Genomic DNA, 27,980 nt, shown 5'->3' with positions numbered 1-27,980 from the left:
AGAATGCCACTATCCTTGCTGAGCTGGCATCCCAGAAGAAGTTCACCGCCGAGATAATGCAGAAGCTAGATCGTTTGATGTCTTCGAGTTCTTAGTTTTTTTCTGCTTTTTAAAACTTTCTGAATGTTTTTTTTCTATTTCGTTTTGCATGAATTTTAAACTTTCTGAATGTTTTTTTTCTATTTCGGTTTGTATGAATTTAAATTCTATAATATTATTAGTTTTAAATTTCAGATTTTATTTATTTATTAATTAATTTTTAATATAAAAAAATATGAAAATGCAAAATTAATTTGTATTTAAAATTGATATATTCCGACGAATTGAGGGCGTCGGACTATACTGACGAACGATGTCCTCGGAAAATACCAACGGACAATGGTTAGTCGGCATTTTCCGAGGAACCTTTGTCCGTCGGTATTTTCCGACGAACCGTTGTCCGTCGGTATTTTCCGAGGACATCGTTCGTCGGTATAGTCTGACGAACCGTAGTCCATCGGTATATAGTTTTTCCGATGAACTCTGGTCTCGTGTGTCCGCATCTAAATATCGTCGGAAGTTTGTCAGAATGACGTTGCTCGGTATTCGTCAGAAAGTCGTCGGAAGGTCTGACAAAATTCCGACGAATCATTTTTTTCCGACGAAATGATACCGACGAACTGGTTCGTCAGAAATTCATCAGAATCGGTCTATTCCGACGAATTTCTGACGATTTCGGCCATCAGAATCCCCCTGTTTTCTTGTAGTGAATTTTCTAGGCAACTACAGTCTAGTTCAGGTTACTCTTTTTGCTTTTATGTAAAGTAACAATAATGTTGGGTTCTTTCTCTTAAGATAGATTCAAACTGTTGGGGTTGTAACATTGCCTTGGCTAATGAGACTTAATAGAAGCTGTAAATCCATCAAGAGAAGCCATAAGTTACCAAGAGCGCATTCATAAATAATCGTTGGACATGTTTGAAGTTAAGCTTTGTTTTTCTCGTTGACATGTTTGAAGTTAGGCTTTTTTTTCTCGTTGGAAATGTTTGAAATTACTAACTTTTGGTCTGTTTAGTTTTGTTTTTTCACACCCGACTTTTGTTTTTTTCCAGTGGACATGTACGTGGTTGTTTTTCGTTTGAATTTATTAACTTGTTCATCTTTGAGATTGTGGATACATTAGCATTAATATCCATAGTCTTTTCATGTCATTGTTTTTTTTTTTATCTATGTTGTTTAGTGTTTGAGTGACTGTCCACCACATCAAGCTTTGATTTCCTATCCATAAATTTAAGAGATCTATTCTTTTTATCTATGGTCACATTATTTTTATCTATGGTCATGGCGTCCACATCCACAACATAACCAAGATGTTGATCATAAAATAAAATAATAATTCAAACTATTTTGAGTGTTAAAAAGGAATTATTTCGAAAAAAAAATAAAAAGTTCACGTGCTATTGGAACTGTGAGCCAATTTCTCTTTCATCTTAATAAGGCATAACCATCCACATTATTTGGACCCACCACAAAGTGCCTTGCAAGTAAAAAGTGTCACTATATGCAATAGAAACTCAAAATGTGTCTCAAATGATAATCAACTCAATTAATAATGTAACTAGATTTTGACCCGCGCTTCGAAAGCGCCGGTTTTTTACCGTTAATAAAAATGTGATATGAATTAGTGTTTTGATTATAATATACATTATTTAGTTATAAATTCATATGATATAGATGATTTTTTTTTAAAACTATATAATTTTATCAATTTTTTCTATTTGATATTTTGTATGTAAACTCTTATGTTACAACACCATCTTTATATTTTGTAAGTATTTTGTAAGAGTTACATTGGTTGAGTTAATGAGATATAAGATTTACTTGGCATATTTTGGACTAATTTAATAGTATTTCAAGGGGTTTTAATAACTTTTACCAATATTTTCATATTCGACCCAAACCCGCGGACGAACTTGCAAATCTGGTGATTCATATATATAATTTAGTTCAGATTTAGTTAAAACCCGATATTTAAAAACTGTAACCCGTTAAACTCCTAAAATTCTTCATTATTGGTTTATCCGATAAAAACTCATATAAATTTGATGATATTTGTTTTTAAAATGATTCACCTTTTATATATTTTTAATAGTACATACATTTGAATAAACTGTATGATTTGTTTTCTTTTATAATTTTGATAATACCTGTACTATATCATTTAAATTTAATGAAGAAAATGGTGATAGAAAACTAAAATTTATTGTTAAAAATATCTTTTAGATATCTTTTTCTGAAATATTAAATAATGTGTTAGGTTATGGCATATATTTTGGTTGTTATCTGAAAATATTTCTTTTATTTTAAGATTTTGTTCGCCTAATATTTTGGTTGTTACCATTTTGAAGGGCTAAAAATATTAACCTAATATGGTAAAGGATTCCAAAAATTCTGGTATAAATGTACCCGTGATATTTTTTTTTATAGATTTCATTTTACTATGATTGGTTTATATTAAGAAAATATTTAGTAAATAAATACTGAGAATAGAAAAGTATATTCTCAAATGTGCAGTTGATGATTTTGAACTTTAATATATTCAATTTAATCTGCTACAATTATATTTTTAATTGTATAGATCATTCTCATATGTGGAAGACATGAACGTACCTCAGAGAACTTGTTTCAAGGTTTTATCATGTCCACTTGAATAGTTTGCTTCACCAAAATCCTTTTCTAATGTAGTATGTTTGTCAATTGTCATCTACATTAGAGCTCTAATATAAGAAAAAAAAAATATGCCATGTAAGCAAATAGTGCATGAGAATGATGTAATTCAAACTATAACTATGAATCAATCTAAATCCTGTTGCAGAATTCTAAAAGAATGTAGTTGCAAGTCTGAAATCATCGAACATAAATACATTAATAAAGAAAATTGGTGATATCACTTTACGAATTATCATTGTGTTTCCCATCAACATGTGTAACTGAATAATTCATTTGTAGAGGTTTGTACTTTAATATTAGGTGAATTTTGATATTTGACTATGATATTATTTCGGTTTCATGTATCATATTAGTCTTCTGATGTTATTAGAACAGAGACAAATTAAAAAAATTATTGGAATACGTATGTATTACGGGGACAAATATTATGTGTACCAATAACTGTTGAGCGAAAATATGGGTAACAATAGCATATTACATATAATGTATAAAAGTATTATTGAATAATACTATTATAGAACTTGATTGTTTATAATAAGTTAAGTTAAAAATGAAAAAGTCCAACAACCTTATATAAGTAGATTTTTTAAGACTCCTTCTCTTTTAATAGTATAGATATAAAGTAAAACACAAATAAAATCAACAAAATTTTGTTTTTGTTTTAATAAGATAGATGCATCAAAATAGTAATTTACAAACAAATATTTTATAAAAATAATTTTTAACAAAGAATTAATTATGAAAACCGTGTTACACATACATATTTAAGCAATAAATCGTCTTGTAAACTCTAAAGAGAAATTCTTTTTAAGTTAAAAGTGATGGTGGACATATAAAACCCAAAAGCAATGAAAGCCCAGCCCATACAAAATGACTATTTCTATTAAAAAAGAAAAAAGAAAGAAGCTCGTGCGTCTTGTTTCTAGCTCGAAGTCGAAGAAGATCACTAGGGTTGGTTCCTTTTCTTCGCTGCTCTCCATGGCTAGTTCTTCGAAGAAATCGGCCGCAGAAGCTAAATCATCGGGTAACACTCTCTTACGATTTTTCATATACCCTAATTTTAACAAATCTAGTCTCTTACTCGTATGAAGAGGTTTTTGATTTTACAGGCAAGCGAAAAAAGTCGGAAGATGATTTGGAGCAAGCTAATTTATTGGGTAACACTCTCTTAGGATTTTTCCTCTCCTCTTTTTTTTGTTTTTCTACCAATAACAAATCCAACTCTGAAGAGGAACTTGGTTTTTTTTTTTTTTTCTTAAATAGTGAAGCGCAAGCTGAAAGATAATTTGGAGACCAAACATATGATTCTGAAGAAACATAAGGTAACCTAAGATGCGTATGAATATTTGATTTTTTTTTGGTTCTGCTTGAGTCGCAGCTAATTACACACTTGAATTCGAATTCAGGTTGCTGTAAAAAAGAAAACGATCTTGGTTGGCCGAGTCCCTACCCATGCTGGTATAGCAGATATCATTGATTTCTTCAAAGATGTTGGCCAAGTTGTTCGCGTTCAACGTATTGTGAAACCCTGGCTGAAGGCGAATACTAGAATTGCCTTTGTTAAGTTTGCTTCTTCTAACGAAGCAGAGAAGGTGAGAGAAAGAGAGTAGACCAGTGTATGAAACAATCATTTAACGAAGGTTGCTGATTAAATCTTGTTAATATTGTAGGCTGCCCAAAAGCTTGAAAATTTGCAGATTTTTGGTCAGATTATTGCATCTTACCGTCCTTCACGACTCAAGTAAATTCAATTTACTTAATTAATATTTTACCTGATTGTATTACACACGACTTAACTCTACTATTGTTTCTTTTTAGGTATTGCAAAGATCACATAGTCTGGTAAGAACTTTGATTATTTAGCCTTTTAGTGTTACATGCAGAAATTACAGGTTTTTTTTTTGTTGATATTATAGGAACAAAGATTACCTTCTAGGAAAAGAAGATGAGACACCTTCCAATTTTGTTGAGGTACCTCTTCCTGTTATCTTCATGATATGCCACAAATCTTCTGACGAGACTGCTACGTTTTGTTAAGTCAAAGTTTTCTACTTAAGAGTCGGCCCTCTTTCCTGTTAATTGCAGAGTGTTCTCTTTGTTTCCAATCTCTCTCCTCAGACTAAAATATTTCATATGTAAGATTACCACCTTTAATTCTCCGCTTCCATTGCCTGATAATTTGGATTACTTGAGCCTTAACTCTCCTCTCCGCTTTTTTTACAGCATCGATTACTTCAGTTATGTTGGAGAAGTGGTTACTGTTCGACTTATTGTAAATCCCGAGGGTAGGCATGTGGGCTATGGCTTTGTTGAGTTTGATTCTGCCGATGCAGCACATAATGCGCTCGAACTTATGAATGGTGAATACTTGCTCGATCACATGGTTTTTCTTGATGTGGCTAAGCTACCTCCGTACCGTCTTCTACACCAGTAAGTTTACTTTCCGTTTTATGGAAATTTGTTTCTCTAATTTATATTTTGCTAGAGTTTTAACATCATTATATATTTTTTTTGTTAATTAGGTACAACCTTGCAGAGAAGCTCTGGTAAGGGATTTAATGGTGAAGTTTTTTTCTTTTGTAAACATGGATACATCACTTTGTTCTCTCGAAATTTCAGTTACGAAGACTATCTTCGACGAGCGATCACAAAAGGAAGACTTGATGAAACTTCCTATGAAGAAGAAGAAGGCCTTGATGGAACTCCAAGTTTTGTTGAGGTACTTAAAAGAAACATTTAGCGTTTATTAACATATCTTTCGCTAATAAGTCTAAAGAGATGAAGCTTTAGATTGGCTACTTTTTTGTGTGTGTATTCTCCTTAGAATCGTGGTAACACACTTGGCTTTTAAATTCAGGCAGCTGCTGTAAGACGTAAGACTATATCTGTCGGCAATCTCCCTTGCCCAACTGTAATACGAGATATGTAAGTAGCATCTTTAAATTTCCTCTTCCGTTCTTGGAGCAAGTTTTTTTTCATGACTAATATTTTATCCTCCTTTTTGACAGCATCGATTTATACAAAGATGTTGGACAAGTTGTTCATGTTCGACTTGTTACAGACTGCGAGGGCAACCAAAATGGCATGGGCTATATTGAGTTTGCTTCTGCTAAAGAAGCAGAGAAGGTGAGCCGTAGTGACTTAATTTTTTTTTTTAAAGTGTACTTTGAAAGTACCACCATTGCTGATTATGTCTTTTATATTGTAGGCGATGAAAGAGAAGTATTTGCATGGTCAAAAATTGTATCCTTATCCGGCTGAGGAATTTCCAAACCTTCCGCGTCCCAAGTAAATCAACATGTAACTCATTGATAAAAATATTTTACGTCACTGCAGAAGACTAACATTTTTTTTGGTTTTTTAATTAGGTATTGCATCGATCACAATGTTTGGTAAGAGATTTAACTATTTGTAATTTAAACTGAAAGTTCTAGGTACATATTTGAGCACATTGTTTTTTTTTTTTTTTTTTTTTTTATCTTCCAGGTACGAAGATCAACTTGGACGAGAAAACCGTTTGATCGATGAGGAATTGGAGGAAGGATTTGGTGAAACTCATGATTTTGCCGAGGAAGTAGCATTAAGAAAAAAGACACTCTTTGTTTACAATCTCTCTCCCAACGTAACAACATGTCAGATGTAAGTAGCAGCACTTTGAATTTCCTCTGGAGTTAGCTTTTTCTGACTGATATTTTGCCTTGCAGCTCTGCTTACTACAAAAATGTTGGAGAAGTTTGCCGTGTTCGACTTGTTGTAAACCGCGAGGGTGAGCATGTGGGCTGTGGCTTTGTTGAGTTTGCTTCTGCTGTCGAAGCAAAGAAGGCGCTGCTGTACGAGAGTAGAGCTCTGAATATTCATATCATTTCTGACGTGGTTGAGATGTCTCCATACCCTATCCGACCCAAGTAAATTGATTTATTTGTTTCTCCAGTTTGTTTGCTAAATAATGTCGTTACATAAAAGACTGATGCTAATAGTCTTTGTTGATTAGGTACAACCTTGCAGAGAAGCTCTGGTAAGGGATTTGATCATTTTACTATTTGCCTTTTGAGTTTCTTTATCCACAGCACACTGGTTCCGTTGGTATACATGGAGAGATAACGAGACTGCTTTTTCAATATTCCAGGAGGAACGAAGAATACCTTCTACCAGTAAGCCTTCCGATAGAAGGAGATTATTTGGAGAAACCGGAGGTGACTAAATTATTCTGCGGTAAGAGGATAACCTTCTCTGACGATGACTGATGGAAGAAGATGAAGAAGCTATCTGGTGTTTTTTAACTTGTGATACATTTCAACTTGATGTTCTAGTTTAGTTATTGTGTTGAGTCTATGTTAAAATATGCTTTAACCTGTGATGTTTTGTTAGATTCAATCTTTCGCATCTTTCACCAAAGTGAAAAAGACCAGTGGTAGAATCATTTATATTAGTTTAATGGCTTAGTCTTATATTTTATGAGCACATTTGCTATAACAAAATAAAATATATATTTTTACGAACTATAGTACAAACATGTAGGAAATAATTATGTGAAGATTAGATTATGAGATCACAAATCAAATTATACACGCAAGTTAACACATTCATTCTAAGTCTAAACATAACTAACTAGTGGTGTGCCTGCGAAATTTGGTGGTTATTTATGTTGACGTGTGTGTGTGTTTTTTTTTTTTTTTGCTTAAGATGTGTGTGTGTATGTTAGTAAACGTGTATATATATGTCAAAGACCCCAATATCTACGTAGTGTTTATAATCTTATGAGGACTTTAATATGCTTACGTAATCGTTTATCTTACTGGATATACAAATTGTGGTTTAGTAATAAAATCGATAAAAAAAAAAGCACTCAAAACGTTTTTGATAGGTCCTTGGATAGGTCCTTACCCGTTTTTGACTTTTGTAGAATATCCTATTAACCAGCGGTTCTTACCGGTTATGGATTAGATCTACTGTCAAAGGTCTGCTATTTTTTAAAAATATTCACCCTTCTGTCTTTACTCACCAGGTCTTAGAACGTCGTGTAATATTACCCTTCGAGTTCTTCCCCCGACTCGGGTCAGAGGGACCGCCGCCGCTTCTCCTTCCCGCCGGAAACCTTTATGACAACAATACGACAACCTTACCAACCTACTGGCAGACAACCAGACCTTGGATGACTCCTTCACAGTTTGGACCGTTGGACTACTAAGCCTCCTCCCTTCCAACAGACTGCTGTCCTGAAGCTTACCGGTGTCTACTCCTCATATAACCTTTTTAGTATTAGATAGATTAAAATCAATTAAACCCAATTGTATAGTTTTTACCATATTAATTTTTACTTTGGATATTTGGCATGGATTAACATAAACATGGTGATGTTATTGATATATTCTCGTACATTGCATGTTTTCCACTATATTATATGATGGTTATTGTAACTGACAAACTTTTTTCACTTACCAAATAAAATTGTATACTAGTTCATCACTTTGTAAAGTTTGGTTCTGAAAAGGTTGGTAATTAACATAATTTTTGTATCAATTAAAAAAACTAAAAAGAGATCTACTTCGGATTCTTTTAAAAAATATTATATTTTACAAATCTCTTTTATTTCTATAAAAACTTTAAAAACATTCTATTAATGATACATGTCACATTTCAAATGTCACAATATCTTTCTTTTCTTTTTTTTTTTGCTAAAAATGTTAATATCATGATGATGTTCAGATTTTACAATAAGTACAATCTAGATAATACTCTTTCTCAAATGTTACAACATTTTCAAATAATATAAGAAGGATTTTTTTATAAAAAAATTCAATCTATATACACATATTTATTAGTTTAAAGAAATAGATAATCTTGTATATTTGGAGATTATACATGTGCTATGGACTTTATACACATTACATGTAATATTTGGAATGGTTCGGTTCAATATTCTAAAATACTTTTGTTTTCTAAAATATTAACTAAATCCTGAAAAACGTATGTTTCTATTATTACATATCATAAAAAGAGTCATCCGGCAGAAATCGTTATAGATATTGTTGGCATATTATCTAATCTATTAATTTAGAATCCTATTTGAAATTAGTGTGACATTTTAAATTTGGACCTATAAAATATGTCTTACATACAATTTTATATGATAACCAGTATACTTAAATTAAACCAATCTATCTTATTAAAATAAAAGTATTTTAACTTTTTGTTTGGCAACATAGATAGCAGTTAAAAAATATATAGTGTTGTTTGGAAACATGGATAGCAGCAAATTAGAAAAAAAATTAATGGACTTATGCTATTAAAAAAATTGGAAGTCCATTACATTATATTAAAAAGTAATAGACTTATGTTAATTGATATACACATTCAAATCAAAATAATAATTTAAAATTGATTTATATCAAAAATTCATTAAAAAATATACATATATTCAAAAATTGATTTTTACTAACATATTTTCTAATAACCATTATAAAAATGTTTTCAATATATATAAGAAAAATACAATACAAAGCTCAATTTCAAACACCAGCTTAAATTATGGTTTTTATATTTCACACTGAAATTTAAAAATATATGTGATTATTTATATGATTGTACGTATAAAATATTATTAATTATAAGATTACTTATTTGATGGTACGTATAAAATACGATTAATTATATGATAACACATATTTTTATAACCTATGATGACACATATCTTTATATATAAAGTAAGCTTTGGATCCCTCCTAGGCCATCCACATAGGCGGACACGTCATCAATTAGAAAATATTGAGGGCGACACATGTCCTTTTTAATGAAACGCATCGTTTCTTCTTTTCTCTATCATCCCGAACATTTTTGTTCTGCGTTTCTCATCGATAGCGATGACGTTCCAGTTCCGTAATGGGGCGTTGTGATTTCTACGCCTTAAATCTTATTGTCTTTAATCTCATTAAACTAGACGCCCGCTATGATAGCTTCAGTTGCGTTGTTCAGTCGACGATTTCGTGTATAAATAGGTTCGTATCTCACTTCTTCGAATGGTGGTGAAGATTCCGCCGGCAGTCGAAAGCTCCTGGAAAGATGTCTCCGGCGGAGGCTGCGGTTTCGCAATGGCTACCTCAGGTTCGTCCAAACTCTTATCTAGGTTTCATAGAACGATTCATCAGTTTACAATTGATAGTTCAATCGGAATGAGATGGTTTTGTATTTGATTACTCGAGTGTTAATCAGAATCCGGGAAGCTGATCACATGCGGCTCGACGGATGATCTAGGTCAAATCTATGTCACATCAGGAAAGCACTGTGTAAGCTTTTCACTAACCTTTCTTCGTTGATTGTGTTCAGAACACAGTGTTCTAATTTGATATTGTTCTATGATTATGAGTTTTAGTCGAGTTACTCTTTCATAGGAGACTCCCGAGCCGTTTCCTCTGCCTCCGGAGGTTTGTGTACAGAAAGCTGAAGCTGGATGGGATCATTGTGTGGCGGTAACAGGTGACTTTCTTGATGTTTAGTTAGCTTTGACCACATTTGCGTAAAAGTTTGTTAATTTGATTTGTTTGGTTTGCATATAGAGAGCCATGAAGTTTATACATGGGGATGGAAGGAATGTATACCAACTGGAAGAGTGTTTGGACAAGTGGAAGGAGATTCGTGTGAAATGAACACCTCATTCTCTGCAGAGCAAGGTTAATCTCTTTTGCATGTTAAAATATCTCATGTAATGACTGGTCTTATATCTCATGTTCCAAGTGCTTCCAGAAGTTTCAACGCAGGTTCTCATCTTCCACCAGTGCATCATGTAATGATGTAACACTGTTGGGATTGTAAGGTAGTCCATGTTGAACACATTTCCATTCACTCTCTCTAAGTAATTTAAACCAATCTCATTCCCATACGTTATAACAAGTTATTGGGTGTGTGGGTATTAATGGTGAGATGAACAAACTGACAAAGCCTTTCTACTGCTGCAGTTTCTCAAGCGATGGTTGCAGATACTAATTCCCTTTCTTCTCTCTTTGTTGCTTTATTAGAGACCTTAGTCCATGTACTTAAACCTATTTGACATATAAGACGCATGGCTGGCAAACCAAATAACCTTAACCTTTCATGCCAAGCTCTCTAAGTTCAGACTTTTCATCAAACCATAAATCATTCACCCTAGCTCTGATATTAGATTAGAACCAACGCCAATTCCTACTTTTGATGGACAGGTAAGCGTACTCACTTACAACTGACGTGCTCTTCCTCTTAACATGTCAAACTGATCTTCACACAAACTCATTCGCAGGTAGGTAATGACAACTCGGGCAATGATATGCCAGGTTCTGGAGCTGTTAAAAAACTTACACCACTGATGGTGTAAAGTGTGAACAGTTGTGTCGCTCTGAACATCGTTGGCATCGGTACTATTGCTATTATTACATAGTATAAGTTAGTGAAAACCATGTAAATCTTCAAGAGTATAGGAGTTTTAAACACTGTTGTGGACTTTAGCTGATGCTCTACTACCACTTTTTAAAAAGAATCCTCTAGACAAAAGTATTCTACCTCTTTCGGTCATGCTAATTATTGCATCTGATTCTTTTTCCTTCTCGATTTTTTGTACACAGCAAGGCAACTGCGTTTGTACGGCAACTACGTTTGCTCTTTTTTAGAAATGTCCATGGGATCTCTGATTTTCTACACATATATATCTGATACTTCAGTGCTTTTATTTTAAAAAAAAAACTTTTGTACGTTGCCAGGCAAACTACGTACTTTTCTTAAAAGTGTCAATGTGATTTCAGATTTTCTACTCTCTTATATATATATAGGATCCTATAAGTGCTACTGGATATTTTAATAATTTTCGTACACTGCAAGGCAACTACATTTGCTCTTATAAGTGCAAATTAAACTTCATCAGAAATACCATTAGTCATTGAGTGGTTACGTAAGAATAGACCCAAGCTTCATAACCCTGTCAAAATTTCGTAACAATTAAATTAAAAACATTTTCCTGGATCAAGACCCATCCATCTCTTTCTCTAGCTATGGTGAAAAAAACCTTGCTGAAATAGGTGAATATGTAAGTGATCAATCAAAAAAGATTTACTGTTGGCTGAGGAAGAAGTTCTTTGCGTAACAACAAATCTTTTGATACAAAACATAGAAGAAACACATCAAAATAGAAACAAATGTATTTTTTTTTGGAAAAACTATAGAAATAGAAGCAGTTGTTAAACATTAAATTTAACCAAGATAAAATTTCCTTGCGCAGGCCAACCCCTAGGATAAACAAAAAAAATTGTGAAATATGACAACAACAATAATAGTAGAAATCAAACTAAATACTCAAAACAAAACATATCAAAATATTTACAGCTACAAAATAAAAACAGCCCATTAAATTTTAACATTATATTATGAAATTTAATTAACCGTAACGAAAAATCAAATATCAAACAATTTTAACCATAAAAGTCGATAAACATAATAAGAAAAATCAAAGAAACAACATTCAAAATGATATATAGTAAAAAAATTAATAATAAACATAAATTTTAAAAAATATTTAATGTTTCATAGTGTTTAGTAATTTAAAAATCTATGTGTCTTATTGATATCATTAAACTAAAATAAAAATTAAGAGAAATTAAATAATTCTGTTTTTAATAAATATTATAATTAGACAAGCTTATAATTGCCAATATGGATTTTGAAATACATAGATAAGTTTTTTCAAAAATAGATTATGAGTCCTATTGGGATTTTTGGTTAAAAGTAAATATATATTACTATTTTATTATTCGTCCGCCCGTAGGACGGGTTTACCCTAGTAGGATATATAATAGTGATTAGGGGTGGACGTTCGTTTTCGTTTTCGGGTCTGTTTGGGATTTTGTGTTCGGTTCAGATCTTTGAGGATTCGGTTCGGATTTGGATAACCAATTTAAATAATTTTTAAAAAGTTAAATTATTATATTCTTTAATTTTTAAAAAAATTATAAACAATAGAATATATTACATATAAATTTGAATAACATATGTCATAGTACCTAACTTAACATATAAATTGGTTTGGTTTAAATATTTGTATAGAGAATTAATAATTATTTAAGTATTTTTGGATTTTTGAGATACTTTAACTATTTTATATATTTACGTTTGATTATTTGTATATATTTTCAAATAATTAAACGAACTTAAAAGTATCATATATATATTCTGGATGTTTTTATATATATATATTAACTCTAAAAATAAATAATATATAAATATATAAATCTGTTTTGGATATCCAAAATACTTCGGTTCGGATTGGATTAGGTTTCAGTTATTCAAATACCAAAATTTTGAATAATTCGGATATTTAATCAATTTTGGTTTGCATTTGATAATACTTATTCGGATTGGGATCGGTTCGGTTATTCGAATTCGAGTTTTTTTGTCCAGCCCTAAATAATGACATAAAAAATAAATAGCATCATGTTTTTTAAAAAATACACCCGCGCGTCCGCACGGGTTAAAATCTAGTATGCAATTATACCATCATTTATAACTTCATTTAATCAAAATCTAAACCGACTTGAACTGATTATAGTTATTTAATAGAATATAATATTACAAACCTATGTTAATATTCTATACCTGACTTTTAAACATACGTCTACTTTATAATATAAACATGTTTCATTTGTTAGGAAATGTAAATTACGTAAATTAAACTGTATGCCGCTTTAGATATAGTCATACGTACATCCATTTGTTCAAAACGGATTAAGAACAAACTTGTACATTTTTTAGAGTTTTTTTAATGGTACCTAAGGTAACAGTGTTTGGAAATAGTTTTTCTAATGTTGTCGAACATCAATAGTAATTGGTTAGAACAAAAGTGTGTTCTTCATTGTGTTTATATCTAAGATTTGTCTGGAAAATAATAACACAATTCTATATGCATATCAAATGATTCAAATCCCTATTTGTTCAATGTATTTGATGTTTTTGTGTTTAATATACTCTAGCTCGGATATTTTGATATTTGAGGATTTCAGTGTTCAATGAGTGTTTTTTCATTGTGAGATCATATTTTCCTAATGATGTCGACGTGCCTTAGCTTGGGTTGTATGAAAGTATGAAACCATGTTTGAACACAGTTCTATAACTTGCCAGTTCATGATTAAACCATTTTTACTATTTAACTAACCAAGTTAATTACATAGTTTAAACACATTTTACAAATTCCGAACTGACAATATTATGTAGTTCCACAAAATATTTGAGAGGAGCGAGACCCCGAGTCGTCCGGTTCGGTGTCCGGATCAGGTCCTAAGTCGACAATCTGAGGACCTAAGTGCAAACTAACGATAGCGAAGCGTCAATGCCCAAGGGAATGGAATGAGAGGAGCGAGACCTCAGTTGCCGCAAACTCCAAGAAAGAAAGGTGGCTCAAACCTTGTAACATAAATTCTAATAAATATATAAATAAATACTTTAAATATATATAAAAAAAAACTGAAAATAGTTTTAAACCTAATTTTTGATTTTCAAAATAAATATTTGAAAAAAATTAAAAAAAATTATCGAAAAATTCAAAATTTTGTTTTTTTATAAAAAAGTTCGAATTTGAAAAAGTATAATTCGAAAATTATTTGTTTTTATTTATTTATTTAAATAATGATTTATTATATATATATATAGAGAACAATGGTATAAGAGCATTTTGCCACTTACTGAAGAAGATATTTTCGAAAATGTCCCTTTGATGGTGGTAAAGATGAAAAGTGATACCATGAAAGTGGTAAACATAAAATTTCCCATTGAATATACATTTAAATACATATGATACTACAGAAACAATTATAAAAACGGTTTTTAATATATTTATATTAGTAGTGAATACAATAAATCATAGATTCTAGAAAACTAATTAATGTAAACCTAATAATATTAATTAAGTTCACTCATTCACTCTATATATATATATATATATATATATATTCTAAAATGTTTCAAATGAATGCAAAACAGTCAAATATATAATTTTAAAAAATTTCATCATTTTCCAATGACAATGTGATGTCACAGGCCCCCAAAATCTCAGGACCGGCCCTGTAGATAAGTTTTCACTTTTAGAAATGATTAAAATATTTTTATATTTTAAAACATCCACTATATATTAATTGAGAAGTCACTTAAGTGATTTCTACAACGTGTCGTTCATATGAGAGCTTTCCAATTAATTGTTATAATTTGATTGGTTGATGGTGTTTTATTTATTTATTTATCTAATTAAAGTTTTAAAAGTAAACTAAGCCTAGAATTACCTAATCTAATATATGTTTCCAAACATACAATTAAACATCTTAGATATAGATGAATTAATATAATTTATTTATATAAAAAATTAAATATCATAGATTACATTATATAAATTGATAATATACATTTAAATACATATGATACTACATAAACAATTATAAAAACGGTTTTTAATATATTTATATTAGTAGTGAATATAATAAGTCATAGATTCCAGAAAACTAATTAATGTAAACCTAATAATATTAATTAAACTCATTCATTCACTCTCTCCCTCTATATATATATATACTCTCTCTCTATATATATATACATATATTATAAAATGTTTCAAATGAATGAAAAATAGTCAAATATATAATTAAAAAATTCTCATCATTTTCCAATGACAATGTGATGTCATGGATAAGTTTTCACTTTTAGAAATGATTAAAATATTTTTATATTTTAAAACATAAAAATTATATGGTAAGTCATTTAAAATTATATTAATCAAAAATATTATTTAATTCATCTATTGATATAAACAGATGAATTAAAATTAGTATACGGTAAGTCGCTTAAAATTATTAGATAGTACGTCGTTAAAATTAAATTAATCAAAGTATTTTTCACATGTTTTTCGTAGAGTTAATACTCTATTAAAATAATTCATTTAGCTTTGATTATAATAAAATTAGCATGGTTGTTTTGAATAGTAAAAATGTAAAGGAGACATAAATAAAAACAGGAGGGAAGAATAATAAAATATGTTTGTTGCGTTCTTGGTTTTTTAATATTCTTATGTATTTAATTTTATTTGTCTGTCGAGAAGCATGTATTTTTTGTGTTACTATAAATGTGAACTAATTAGTTTTATGTGTTTTAAAAACATTGTGATAAATTGAGTAAGAAATATCAATAAAAATGACATATTTTACAATTGTTAAAGTCAAAGATAGAAAATATAATGTAAATTGCAAGTAGGATAAAATTATTTAAAAATAATGAGATGTATGTTTTTCGGTATAATAAACTTTTAAAATGTACAATATTGGATCTCACATTAATATTAAGTATATATGCCTAAAATAATAACATTTTGTTATTTAAAAATTTGAAAAATATTTTTTTTATTAATTAATCAGATTTATTTAAAATGGGTATGTCTTAAAGGAAGAAATGGTTTGCTTAACCCATTTAAGTTTAATGTTAAACACTAAATAAAAAATGAGTGAGAAAGTGTGATTTGTGATTTGACAAAATTATGAGAGAAATTACTTAGACTACCATTTTCCTAATACATGTTTTCATGTGTACACTAACCAAATTTATCCTTGGTTTTAAAGAGATAAATCATACTATATATTAAATGAGAATATGTTAAGTTTTTTTAAGAAATAGTTATAATTTGATTGGTTGTTGACGTTTATTAATTATTTATTTTAATCTGATCTAAAAATAAAAGGTAACTATATAACTAATTAATATAAATTACGAAATGACACATGTAATATTACAAATAATAATTTATGGTAACTAATTGGAGAAATAATATATATGTTTTATCAACTATTTATATATAATTAAATAAAATACTTTTAACTTTTGTATTGAAATATATTATTATATAAAAGAATTAGATTTGTAGGTAAAACAGTATTAGAACTTTTTATGTTTTCTAAAGTCCACACAAAACATTTACAAAATATCTTCATGAGAAAAGCGTCCGATCATTGTATTGGTTATACACAAAAAACTCTCTTTTTTATTTCTTGAAAGCTAGAGTATTTCTGATTTTTTCACGTGTTAAAATAATGTAATTTACGATATATAAAGCTAGAGCACTCCTTATATTATTATTCAAATATTATAACATTGTAAAATAGTATATATATTTTTATATAATATAATTACTCGTAAAATTACGGGCAAACACCTAGTTATGATTTAAATTCCTTAATTTTAATTAGTTTTAAAAAATAGAGTCAAATATGAAAATGAACCGAACAAAACTGCTTTTATGTAAGCTTTTTTAAAAAAAAAAAAAAAAAAACTGTTTTTATGTTAAAAATCCTGGAACATTCTAGAAAACCTCCGAAAAGGTGGATGCGCTACAAACTTACACGTACCCAATGAAAAGAAATTTAAATTTTGAAAATTAATAATTAATCTTTAACGAAGAATAATAAATGTGTAGTTTCATTAATGTTTTCGTGTAAAAAAACAAAAAAAAAAAAAAGATTACGAAAGGAGCATCGTCCTCTCTCAGTGGTCACTCGCTGCCTTTGATTGTCTACTTATAAACCCTACCTTTTTATAAACCCTAGCTTGCCTTCGCGTTTAGTATACTGTGCTCACGAACGGTTCGTTCTCTCGCGTCGCCAGAGATGGCAGCTGACTCGGCGAATCGTTGCCGCCGATTTCCCTCCGACGAGACCGGCCTTATTTCGTTCTCGTCTTCAGATCTCTTCTCTCAACGCGGCGTACGCTCCGACCGTGGTCTCCGTCACTTTTATCTACTCCTTGGCTCGGGAATCGCTCCGATTGGCAGATATGATGGCTCCTCCGGAAAGCTAGGGTTTGAGGCCTGGTCCGATTCGCAGCTTCAGGCTATCCTTCTACTCTCACAATATCTATTAGGTACTGAATAGCTCTAAATCGAGGTTTAGGTCGGTATTAGTTGATTTTACCTGCCGATTGATTGATTGTACTCTTATCTCCCACTCGCTGAGCTTTGGTATATGATTATTTTGTCAAAAATTCGTTGAAATGTTTGAAGTAAACAATGATGGCCTCGAATAATGTTCCCTTACTGTTTTTTTTTTCAGCGGACCAAGTCGAACCTATAGCTCTGGGTGTTATCCAGGAGGTGATGGAGTTCTCTCCCAGCTTCTTGGAGAAGTCGAACTTTACACAAAATGATCCGAACATGGAGGTTTGTTTGTTTATTCTATTTATATTTCCCGCATTATCCTACTTTATAACTCGGGATTGATATAGCCCAATCCTGTTAACGGCCCCACTCAAATTGAAAATTTTCCTATTGTTTTTTATCTATGTATAAATTCAAAACTAAGCTAAAATACCCCCACCACAAATATTTGGGCCCTAAGCTGTTGCTTACTTGACCTATATGCTATGGGCCGGGTTATCATCGTTGAAGCTTGATGTCAGTTTCCCTTTGTGCAATTAAGTCACACAAACTCACCAGCATGGCTTCTGTTTAACCTTTCCATGACGGGTATAGACGTAGAATGCGTTAAGTAACCTCTCCAAATGCTTGTTTTGATTCAGATTAACATGGAAATGCTTTTGGAGATTGCTTCGTTTGATGGAAGTGATATATTGCCACCTGTCTCTCCTGCTGAAGCTTCAGAACTGTGGTCAACATTTGTGACTTTCCAAGGTAATGATTGTTGCTACCAATCCACTCAGCAGTATCTTGTTATCTTACTTCAGATTTATTTATCTGCTGATATTAATACCTTTTGACCGTATCAAGCAGTGGGCAGGTTCTCAAATGAAGAGAAGCCAGTTGACCGGCTTCTTATTTTCCTGATGTCTGAATGCATTGAATCTGTTACCCAGACTCATTCAGTAGGCAAGCCCTCTTTCCACGTGAATCCCCTGTCTCGCCACCTGGCAGTTGCTCACATTGGCTTTGTTTGTTGTCTGATTATGGTCTGCAAAGAGCTTTTTCAACTACCAAGTGTGTTAGATGAGAAGACCATCGATCATACTTTCCTTGATAAATTGTCATTTTGCTTAAGAATTCTGAAGCTGCTGGGAAGACTTTCCAAAGATGTTCAATGTATCGAAAACGACAGGACATTGTTACAAGCGGTAGCTACGTTCACAGATGCTTTTCCTAAGCTGTTCAGGGTTTTCTCCGACTACCCTGACCACACTTCTACAGAGGGTGATATTGATAGTCTTTCTCTAGGGCTGGTGGATGGATTTCTTAATCTTGTCCAGATTTCTCATGACGAGGAACCCCTGTTTGGAAACTTGTTCTCTGAGGGTAGCCGTTCTCTGTGTTCCATAGAACCAAACGATCAACCACCCGTTGCTGTCAGCAGCAGTTTACCACTGCAAGCTGCAAAGGAACTGTTGAACTTCCTTAGAGTGTGCATTTTCGGTAAGCAATGGGTTCATAGGATGTACGAAGGTGGATGCAAAAAGCTTGACATTGGTCACATGGATATCCTGCTCAATATAGTAGGCTGCAGTACTGAAGACAAGGCCTCTGATGGTGGTTGCATGCTCCAAGATGAAGGGAAACCTGGACGTGTTACCTTGGAGCTGTTACTTAATCTCTTAAGTGGTCGTGCTCTGTCTGATTCTCGTGAGTCCTACCTTTTTCAGAAAATTCTTGCTGTTGAAAATGGTGAGTTCGAGTATGGAGTTGGTAAGAATATGGAGTTTAGAGACATTCTGGTTGGTGTTTTAAATCATCTCCAAGCTGCACCTGAGAAGGCGGTCGAGGATTTGGGTTGGGATTTTATCCGTGAAGGATCGTGGCTCTCTCTTCTGTTGTATTTCATCAATGGTGGCTTATGGGGTTATTGCAAGAAAAAGGAGTGCACATCTGTCAATGCCAAGTATATTGCTACCGCCGATGGCATTCGCTCCTACTTGATGGAAATTTATGCCCTCGTAGAGTTGCTGAGAGTGCTTTCATCGCTGGTTAGCAAGTATTTACAAGTGCATAGGAAAGCTTTCCTTGCAACTTTCAGTACTTTGAATCACCATGGCCACAGTTCGCCATCTCTACTACTTCTCAAGCATACTCTATTTGGTAAAAGTCTTCAAGCTGATGAATATGTGAAGATTGGTGACAATTCCCTTCATCTTCAATGCATGTTTTATCCATCGAAACTGGATGCTCTGGGTGATGATGGAAGAGGTCCGGTTGTTTTATGCGGATTTATGGTAAATGGGTTGCAGATCTTTGTGAAAACTCTAACGGGTAAGACGATAACCCTAGAGGTCGAATTGTCCGACACGATCGACAATGTCAAGGCCAAAATTCAGGACAAGGAAGGGAGCCCACCGGACCAGCAGCGTCTGATCTTTGCCGGGAAGCAGTTGGAAGACGGGAGGACACTCGCAGACTACAACATCCAGAAGGAGTCGACACTTCACTTGGTTCTGCGTCTGAGAGGAGGAGGAAAGATTAAGAGGAAGAAGACACTCTTCATTACCGGTCTCAATGCCAAAACTGGACCAAGAGCTATGTAATGATCATCTTTATTTTCCTATTGAGCAAGTTTTTTCATAACCTGCTGATATGTTATCCTCCACTTTTACAGCCTCAAGTTCTTCGAGGATGCTGGAGAAGAAGTTGTTCGTGTTCAATTTTTAATAGACCACAGGCAGAGAAGGCGCGGATGCGCTTTTGTGTTTTTTGCTTCGGCTAAGGAAGCAAAGAATGTGAGAGCTCTTTATTTTAATAATAAAAAGTTTATTAAACTAATTGCTGACAAAATCTTTTGTTATTATTGTAGGCGCGGGAATTGATGAAGAATGGCGTAGAATTGGACGGGAACATGATATATATTGCCGCCCGAGCTACTCTCCCTGAAGGCGCTGGAAAGTATTGGTTAGATTACACGGTTTGGTAAGGAATTTAATTATTTGCCCCCTTTTGAGTGTTACAACTATATTTACATGGACTGATAACAGGTTTTTACAGTTACGGTACTGTGGCTGAATCGACACAGAATGAGAATATACTCATTGTTTCCAATCTCTCTCCCCAGACTAAAGTGTCTCATATGTAAGTGCCACTTTTAAATTTTCACTCGTGTTTTGTAACAAAATTTTTTCATACCTGATATTCTATCTTCCACTTTTACAGTATCGATTTCTTCGGAAGTGTGGGATATGTTGTTACTGCTCAAATAATTGTAAACTCCAAGGGTAAGCGTGTGGGCTACGCCTTTGTTGAGTTCGCGGATCCTTGTACAGCAAACATGGTAAGAGTTTTTTGGAAAGTAATGATTAGATCTTTAATAATTTGGAAACTAATGACTTTATATTTTATATTGTAGGCGTTGAAAACGAAACATTGTCTATATTTGCTTGATCATAAGGTTTTCCTAGCTACAACGTCGTCACTTACAGGCCGTCCCCAACCTTTCCTTGTAGACAAACTCTGGTAAGAGATTTAACTATCAAGAGCACTTTGGGTGAGGTGAATTTTAATATTTGATTACTTTTTCAATATTGCAGGAACGACTACTTTCTGACAAAGGATGAAAACACGCTCTCTGTCACCAACCTCTCTTGCGATACTGAAATAGAAGATATGTAAGTATTTCCTCTTCCTTTCTTGGAACAAAGTTTTTCATGACTAATACTTGTATCCTACATTTTAACAGCATCGATTTCTTCAATGATGATGCACGAGTTGTTCAAGTTCAATTTTGTATGGATTCCAGTGACAAGCGAATGGGCCAGTGTTTGTTGAGTTTGCTTCCGCTGAAGAGGCAAATCTGGTGAGAGCATTAATGAAAATTATTCAAGTAGCAAATTTGAAAGTATCATTGCTGATTGTCTTTTTATACTGTAGGTGTTGTACACGAAGCTTACTAAAACGTTGAACCATCAGAAAATTTCGCTTGCTTGGGCCGCTGATGTTCCACGCATTACGCCATATTGCCTCGTTCACAAGGTAAAGTACGAAGAAGAAGAAGAAGAAGAAGAAGAAGAAGAAGAAGAAGAAGAAGAAGAAGAAGAAGAAGAAGAAGAAGAAGAAGAAGAAGAAGAAGAAGAAGAAGGGTTTAATGAAACTTACACTGTTTATGATGAAGTAGACCAAAGAAGAAGGAGTATCTTCTTCTCCAATTTCCTTAGATCACAGCGACTATCTCATATGTGAGTCGGCAATTTTCTTCAGTTTTATTCTATAGACCTTGGAGAAAGTTTCTCATGACTGGTATCTTGTTGTTCACTTTTACAGCACCAACTTCTTCAAAGTTAGAAAGGATTCTGGAAAAAAAGGTACTGAAGATTTTAGAAAAGGTGAAGATTTTAGGGTTCGACTTGCTATAAACCTGAACGGGAATAGTCTCGGCTGTGGCATTATTGAGTTTGAGACTGCTGACAGAGCAAAGAAGGCGCTGCTGTACGAGAGTAGTCGTCTGAATATAATTTCTGACGTGGTTGAGATGTCTCCATACCCTATCCGACCCAAGTAAATTGATTTATTGTTTCTCCTGTTGTTTGCTATATAGCTTTAATGGCGTTACATAAAAGACTGATGCTAATAGTCTTTGTTGATTAGGTACAAGTACAACCGTGCAGAGAAGCTCTGGTAAGGGATTTGATCATTTTATTATTTGCCTTTTGAGTTTCTTTATCCACAGCACATTGGTTTAGAGCGTTTTTCTTTACATGGAGAGATAACAAACAAAAGGGGTTTTCAATTTTGCAGGAACAAATTTAACCTTCCACCAGAAATCCCTCCGGTCGTTAAACGGAAATATTCTCAGTTATCAGAGAGAAGGTCAGAGAAGAAAACCTTCTCTGATGATGACTGATGGAAGAAAGAGATGAAGAAACTATATTTCAACTTGATATTCTAGTTTAGTTATTTTGTGAATCTATGTTGAAATATGCTTTAAATTCTGATGTTTTGTTAGATTCAATCTTTAAAAGGACTAGCCAAAGCACTAAAACCACAAATGCCAATTAAAACCATGTCTTCTTAAGATTACAAACCAAATGAGCAATACCCTGCGATGACCTTCCACCAAATATGTGTAAGGAACGGGTTCACTTTCAGAGAGAGAGAGCAGGTAATGAAGAGCAGCCTGCCTTTTGAGAAGAATGGTTCTGACAAAAGCTCAAAATCAGAGGGAATCGAGCAGAGTTTCTTTCCTAACCTGGGTTTAGAGGAGAAGAGAAGACATTCAAGAAGAAAGAGACCGGTGGACATTTTTGCAGAAGTTGAAGATCCAAGAAAGTATTGAGAGTTTTCCCTCACTGTGTTTAGACTTCTGGCCTCATTATTGTAAGACCGTTTTTTTCGCGGGAAATTCAAGTGACATCGGAGAGTAATCCCGAATCTATCAGAAAGGCGAAGCTCAACATCGAACTAAATGTTAAGCCACAACACACAACAGTGTTACGTTTTTTCTTCTAGCAAATCAAAACAATGGTTACCTCAGAGACTCTTCTTTGAATAATAGCCGCTTGAGGGAAATCCAGTAGAAAGCAGAGACGAATCTTGTCGTCAAACCAAAACTCAAGTGATCCAGCTACTACCATGGAGACTTCTTACCACACTGAGGGCAGCGGGGGTTTGTGTTAATTATTTCAACACCAAGAACTGATCTAGATTTGATTTAATTCAACTCTAACACATTTCAAAAGAAGGTAGAAACACTAACCTTGATCCATGCTTGGATGCAATCCCACCAATTGATGTTCTCCTCTTTAACCTTCTCCTTTTGGTGATTTCCTTGATGGACAAGAAATCCCAAACCTTCCTTAATCTCTCCTTTTGATAAATATAATTGTTGTGTTGTGTTTTAGAGAGACTCGTTCTCTTACGTACAAGTAAAATAATGTACGGGTCACTTTTATAATAATCAAAGAGATGTGTGTCAATCAACACAACTCTCCGACACAACAATTGGACGCAACACTTCGTTATAATAACCGTATTAGTGCACCATAATGTATGATCATATATATTAAATCTTATGGTAATATATTCCATTATTATTACCTTTTACACATATGACCATGAGATTAAAGGCATTTATAAATATAAGGTAAAGTAGGAGGGTTATCAATACATCCGGATTCTAACTCTTTAATCGAAACCGATCCATCACGGTATCGTCTTTTATATTAGAATCTAAAATATTAATATGAACTTGAACTTTATATTAAACCAATAGATACATAGGTCACATAGAATATAAAATATTCTTACATTCTCCCACTTGACCTTTGTATCGACTTAAGGGTTCAATAACTTTAATGTGCACTTTTCTATTGAGTTCACTTGATCTTTACTAAAATTTGGATTGATCGAATCATGGCGGTTGTATGCCTTTAAACGACATAGTCCCTTCCATGTATCACAAATCAATTCTAATTTTATATCAATCCTTATATGAGAAAACTTTTATTTCTCCAACCATATGTTATCTACAAACCATAAGTGTATACACATACTTTAATTTTAACATAATAAATAAATCAGAAACATAACTTTATGTGAATTCTCAGTGTCAAATACATAATGAGCATCCCATAACTAAAATAGCAAAGCCTTATCTATAATACCCATACGTTCTACATGGCCATTGAACGCCTTGGGTGGTAAACCTTTAGTTAGCGGATCCGCTACCATCATGTCCGTTCTTATGTGCTCGAATGACACTCTCTGTTTCTGAATCTTCTTTAACAGACAAGTACTTTAACTCCATGTGCTTAGCACCCTTCGAGTACTTGTCGTTCTTCGAAAAGAAGACAGCTGCAGAATTATCGCAGTAAATTCTCAGCGGCTTGGCTATAGTGTCGACAATCCGAAGCCCTGCAGCCATAGTGCATGTATTGTGGCCTCAAAGCATGCCACAAATTCAGCCTCCATAGTGGAAGTAGCAATAACATACTGCTTTCCACTCTTCCATGATATTGCTCACCCAGCTAATAGGAACAAGTAGCCAAACGTCGATTTTCTGTTATCAACGCATCCGACACACCTTCTTTGCAGCTTTCCAGTGGTCCATTCCGGGATTACTTTGATATCGACCCAACATTCCAACAGCAAAGTTGATATCAGGTCGAGTACATATTTGAACATAGTTCAAACTCCCAACCACCGATGCATAGGGAAATTCTTTCCATTTTTTTACCCTCCAATTCATTTTTAGGACATTGCATTTTACTGGACTTGTCCCCCTTCTGAATTGGAGTTATTCCTGCAGAGCATTTCTCCATTTTATATCTCTTTAAGATCTTATTGATATATCTTTCCTGAGACAAACTTAACAGTTCTTGTGATCTATCACAAAATATTTCTATCCCGATCACATAAGATGCCTCACCCATATCACTCATTTCAAAGTTCTTAGAGAGATACTTTTTCACATCATGTAACATACCCATGTCATTTGCAGCAAGCAAAATATCATCAACATATAGGACTAAAATCACAAACTTACTCCCACTGATTTTAATGTAGATACATCGGTCAACAATGATCTCTACAAAACCATATGATGTGATGGTATCATTAAACTGTATATACCATTGTCGAGAAGCTTATTTTAGTCCATATATTGACTTTCTCAGCTTACACACCAAAATTTATTTTCCTGTGACCACAAATCCTTCTGGTTGGTCCATATATACTTCCTCCTCAAGATCTCCATTCAGAAAGGCGGTTTTCACATCCATCTGGTGAAGCTCAAGATCATAATGAGCCACCAAAGCCGAAACAATTCTAAGAGAATCCTTCTTTGAAACCGAGAGAAGGTCTCTTTATAGTCAATGCCATCTTTCTGGGTGAAACATTTAGCAACAAGGCAAGACTTGCGTCTTTCAGGTTTATCTTTCGAGTCACGTTTAGTCTTATAGACCCATTTACAACCAATGGTTTTGAAACCATCGGGCAACTCTACTAAGTCCCATACATGATTATCATCCATAGATTTCATTTCTTCTTTTGAGGCATCAAACCACTCTTCAGAATTGTCACTATCCATGGCCATTTTGAATGAGATCGGATCATCATCCATGCTTAAGTCACATTCATTTTCAATAGTGTCAACCACATAATCGTTTGAAATGGCAGATCTTCTTTCTCTTCCAGATCGCCTTAAAGGTATTTGTGGTTCACTATTCTCTTCTTGAATTATGACATGTTCATCAACAGTATTTTCAGCTAGTGGGATTGGCTCATCATTATGTTGTCCTATTGTGTCATTAGAGTCTGATGCAACAATAGGAACAACTACTTCAGGTGGAACTACAGGTGAAGGAACTTCAACCTGAACTTCATTAATGTCCACTTTTCATGGTCCTACTAGTTTCACTATTTTCAATCAACCTAACATTACCCGAATCAACTATTCTCGTACTATGGTTAAGCAATAAAATGTATACCCCTTTGATTTTTCAGGATAGCCAATGAAAAACCACTGACAGTCCTAGAATCAAGTTTCTTTTCATGTGGATTATATAGCCTTACTTCTACTGGACAACCCCACACACGTAGATATCTTAAACTAGGTTTCCTTCCTGTCCACAGCTCATAAGGAGTCTTAGGAACTGTCTTACTAGGAACCCGGTTCAGCACATACGTTGCAGTTCTTAATGCATATATCCACATAGAAAGGGGTAATGAGCAATTACTCAACATGCTCCTAACCATCTCTATTAAGGTACGGTTCCGCCTCTCAGCTACACCATTCTGCTGAGGAGTACCAGGCATTGTGTATTGTGCACATATGCCCCTACTTTCAAGTAATTTTGCAAATGGACCAGACATTGTCCACTTTCATCGAATTTTCCATAAAATTCACCACCTCTATCAGATCTCACTATTTTAACCTTTTTATCTAACTGTCTTTCCACCTCGTCAATGAATACCTCTAGGACATTCACAGACTTAGATTTTTCATGCAGTAGATAGGTATATCCATACCGCAAGTAATCATCAATAAATGTGATGAAATATTTTTTGCCACTCCATGAAGGAACATCAAAAAAGGCCACATATGTCGGTGTGTATTAACTCAAGAAGCTGAGTGCTTCTTGTGGCTGGTTTCTTTAAAGTATGTTTCGTCTGCTTACCCTTAATGCAGTCTATGCATACATCTAAGTCACTAAAATCTAACTGAGGAAGAATGTCATTCTTTATTAACCTCTTAATTCTTTCATTGGAAATATGACATAGTCGTTGATGCCACAAGAAAGCAGAACTTTCATTAATTGCGCTACGCTTAATGCCTCGACTTTCAACATAAATAGGGATTCAGAAAACTTTGCATCAAGGTTGAACTTATAAAGTGAATCAAATAAAATACCACTACCATAAAAGTAATCATTTCGGTACAATGAGAAAACACCATGTGCAACCTTAATACTAAAACCTAAATTGTCCAACCTACTAACAGAAACAAGATTTCTAGCACACTCAGGTACATAGAGACACCCTTCAAGATCCACATGACTTCCAGTGTCCAAGACCAATCTATACGTCCCAATTCCTTCTATTTGTGCCTTCATCCTGTTTCCCATGAACAAGTACTTTCAGGTCCTCTTATGGGTTGGATCCAACTGAATCCCTATTTAATATGAGACACGTGAATATTAGCACCAGAATCTAACCACCAAGTATTATTAGGAACTTCAACAAGATTCATTTCATAGCAAACAAAGCTGTAATCTTTTACCTTTCTTGTCGAACCATCCTTCCTTTTAGGACAATCCTTCTTGAAGTGTCCTACTTGCTTACAAAAGAAACACTTCTTTTCCTTCTGGATTTGACTTTGAGGTCCTTTCACGAAGTTTTTAACATTCCTTTTGCCCTTCCTACTTGATGTTCTTTTGCTGGTACTGACACTTCCAAGACCTACGAGGTTAGCAACTTGATCTTTCATCTTCCTTAGTCTCCCCTCTTCTTGAATTAGCATAGCCTTTAATTCCTTAAAGTTCCATTTATCCTTAATGGTGTTGTAATTCACCTGGAACTGGCTAAATTCAAGAGGTAGAAAGTTCATGATGAATTGGACCAAGAATTGCTCATGTACCTCCATACCCAAGGTCGTTAACTTTGCTGCCAGCAGATTAGACATGTGCGTAAATGATCATGGATTGGCTGAGACCAGTCAAACTTCTTTGTAGTTAGCTATTCATGAGATTCCTACAATCACTTGTCAGCCAATTCTATTCTGAACACTCCTTAATTGTCTCTAGAATTCCCGTGCTTTCTCTATCTTAGGCATTGAGGCTAATACTTTCTGCCATCGACAAACTCATAA

General features: G+C 33.5%; 3 protein-coding genes across 8 annotated transcripts; all 3 read left to right on the top strand.

Moving 5' to 3' along the window:
- Positions 1-3,569: 3,569 nt before the first annotated feature.
- LOC125606390 (polyadenylate-binding protein 2-like) lies at positions 3,570-7,157 on the top strand. Its single transcript, XM_048775444.1, has 19 exons — positions 3,570-3,733; positions 3,819-3,866; positions 3,973-4,031; positions 4,116-4,301; positions 4,380-4,450; positions 4,528-4,551; positions 4,626-4,680; positions 4,795-4,844; positions 4,933-5,139; positions 5,232-5,255; positions 5,329-5,428; positions 5,567-5,634; positions 5,718-5,835; positions 5,918-5,997; positions 6,078-6,101; positions 6,196-6,348; positions 6,414-6,614; positions 6,701-6,724; positions 6,836-7,157. The coding sequence occupies exons 1-19, from the start codon at positions 3,580-3,582 to the stop codon at positions 6,951-6,953; spliced, it is 1,764 nt and encodes a 587-aa protein (XP_048631401.1). The 5' UTR covers positions 3,570-3,579; the 3' UTR covers positions 6,954-7,157.
- A 2,354-nt stretch (positions 7,158-9,511) lies between these two features.
- Positions 9,512-11,379, top strand: LOC125606391. 4 transcript variants are annotated; one of them, XM_048775448.1, is made up of 7 exons: positions 9,512-9,810; positions 9,919-9,992; positions 10,098-10,182; positions 10,263-10,376; positions 10,450-10,558; positions 10,662-10,901; positions 10,979-11,379. In XM_048775448.1, exons 1-5 carry the CDS (start codon positions 9,726-9,728, stop codon positions 10,491-10,493), a joined length of 402 nt encoding a protein of 133 aa, XP_048631405.1. In that variant the 5' UTR covers positions 9,512-9,725; the 3' UTR covers positions 10,494-10,558; positions 10,662-10,901; positions 10,979-11,379. The 4 variants fall into 4 exon arrangements, with proteins under 4 accessions (XP_048631405.1, XP_048631404.1, XP_048631403.1 ...); XM_048775446.1 differs by having other exon boundaries at positions 9,513-9,810; positions 10,450-10,519; XM_048775447.1 differs by having other exon boundaries at positions 10,450-10,901.
- Positions 11,380-17,171: 5,792 nt separating this feature from the next.
- LOC125606392 (auxin transport protein BIG-like) lies at positions 17,172-22,292 on the top strand. Of its 3 annotated transcripts, XM_048775449.1 has the most exons (14): positions 17,178-17,613; positions 17,802-17,908; positions 18,268-18,379; positions 18,476-20,210; positions 20,286-20,406; positions 20,481-20,593; positions 20,669-20,752; positions 20,834-20,951; positions 21,027-21,133; positions 21,208-21,285; positions 21,357-21,473; positions 21,548-21,852; positions 21,938-22,171; positions 22,262-22,292. In XM_048775449.1, the coding sequence occupies exons 1-12, from the start codon at positions 17,361-17,363 to the stop codon at positions 21,576-21,578; spliced, it is 2,976 nt and encodes a 991-aa protein (XP_048631406.1). In that variant the 5' UTR covers positions 17,178-17,360; the 3' UTR covers positions 21,579-21,852; positions 21,938-22,171; positions 22,262-22,292. The 3 variants fall into 3 exon arrangements, with proteins under 3 accessions (XP_048631408.1, XP_048631406.1, XP_048631407.1); XM_048775450.1 differs by lacking the exon at positions 22,262-22,292 and having other exon boundaries at positions 17,180-17,613; positions 18,479-20,210; positions 21,938-21,969; XM_048775451.1 differs by lacking the exons at positions 21,208-21,285; positions 21,357-21,473; positions 21,548-21,852; positions 21,938-22,171; positions 22,262-22,292 and having other exon boundaries at positions 17,172-17,613; positions 20,659-20,752.
- Positions 22,293-27,980: the final 5,688 nt, after the last annotated feature.

The sequence above is a fragment of the Brassica napus genome, unplaced genomic scaffold (genome assembly GCF_020379485.1).
Source record: "Brassica napus cultivar Da-Ae unplaced genomic scaffold, Da-Ae ScsIHWf_870;HRSCAF=1236, whole genome shotgun sequence".
Classification (NCBI taxonomy): domain Eukaryota; kingdom Viridiplantae; phylum Streptophyta; class Magnoliopsida; order Brassicales; family Brassicaceae; genus Brassica; species Brassica napus.
Note: the sequence above shows the minus strand (reverse complement) of the source record. Positions and strands in the feature narration are given on the sequence as shown.

Bases quoted from the DNA above. Each gene is read 5' to 3' on its own strand.
- LOC125606390 (XM_048775444.1), top strand. From the start codon at position 3,580: ATGACTATTTCTATTAAAAAAGAAAAAAGAAAGAAGCTCGTGCGTCTT. The intron at 4,032-4,115 runs GTAACCTAAGAT...ATTCGAATTCAG, and splicing joins TGATTCTGAAGAAACATAAG to GTTGCTGTAAAAAAGAAAAC. The intron at 5,140-5,231 runs GTAAGTTTACTT...TTTGTTAATTAG, and splicing joins CCGTACCGTCTTCTACACCA to GTACAACCTTGCAGAGAAGC.
- LOC125606392 (XM_048775449.1), top strand. From the start codon at position 17,361: ATGGCAGCTGACTCGGCGAATCGTTGCCGCCGATTTCCCTCCGACGAG. The intron at 17,909-18,267 runs GTTTGTTTGTTT...GTTTTGATTCAG, and splicing joins AAAATGATCCGAACATGGAG to ATTAACATGGAAATGCTTTT. The intron at 21,474-21,547 runs GTGAGAGCATTA...TTTATACTGTAG, and splicing joins CCGCTGAAGAGGCAAATCTG to GTGTTGTACACGAAGCTTAC.
- LOC125606391 (XM_048775445.1), top strand. From the start codon at position 9,726: ATGGTGGTGAAGATTCCGCCGGCAGTCGAAAGCTCCTGGAAAGATGTC. The intron at 9,993-10,097 runs GTAAGCTTTTCA...ACTCTTTCATAG, and splicing joins TCACATCAGGAAAGCACTGT to GAGACTCCCGAGCCGTTTCC. The intron at 10,183-10,262 runs GTGACTTTCTTG...GTTTGCATATAG, and splicing joins TCATTGTGTGGCGGTAACAG to AGAGCCATGAAGTTTATACA.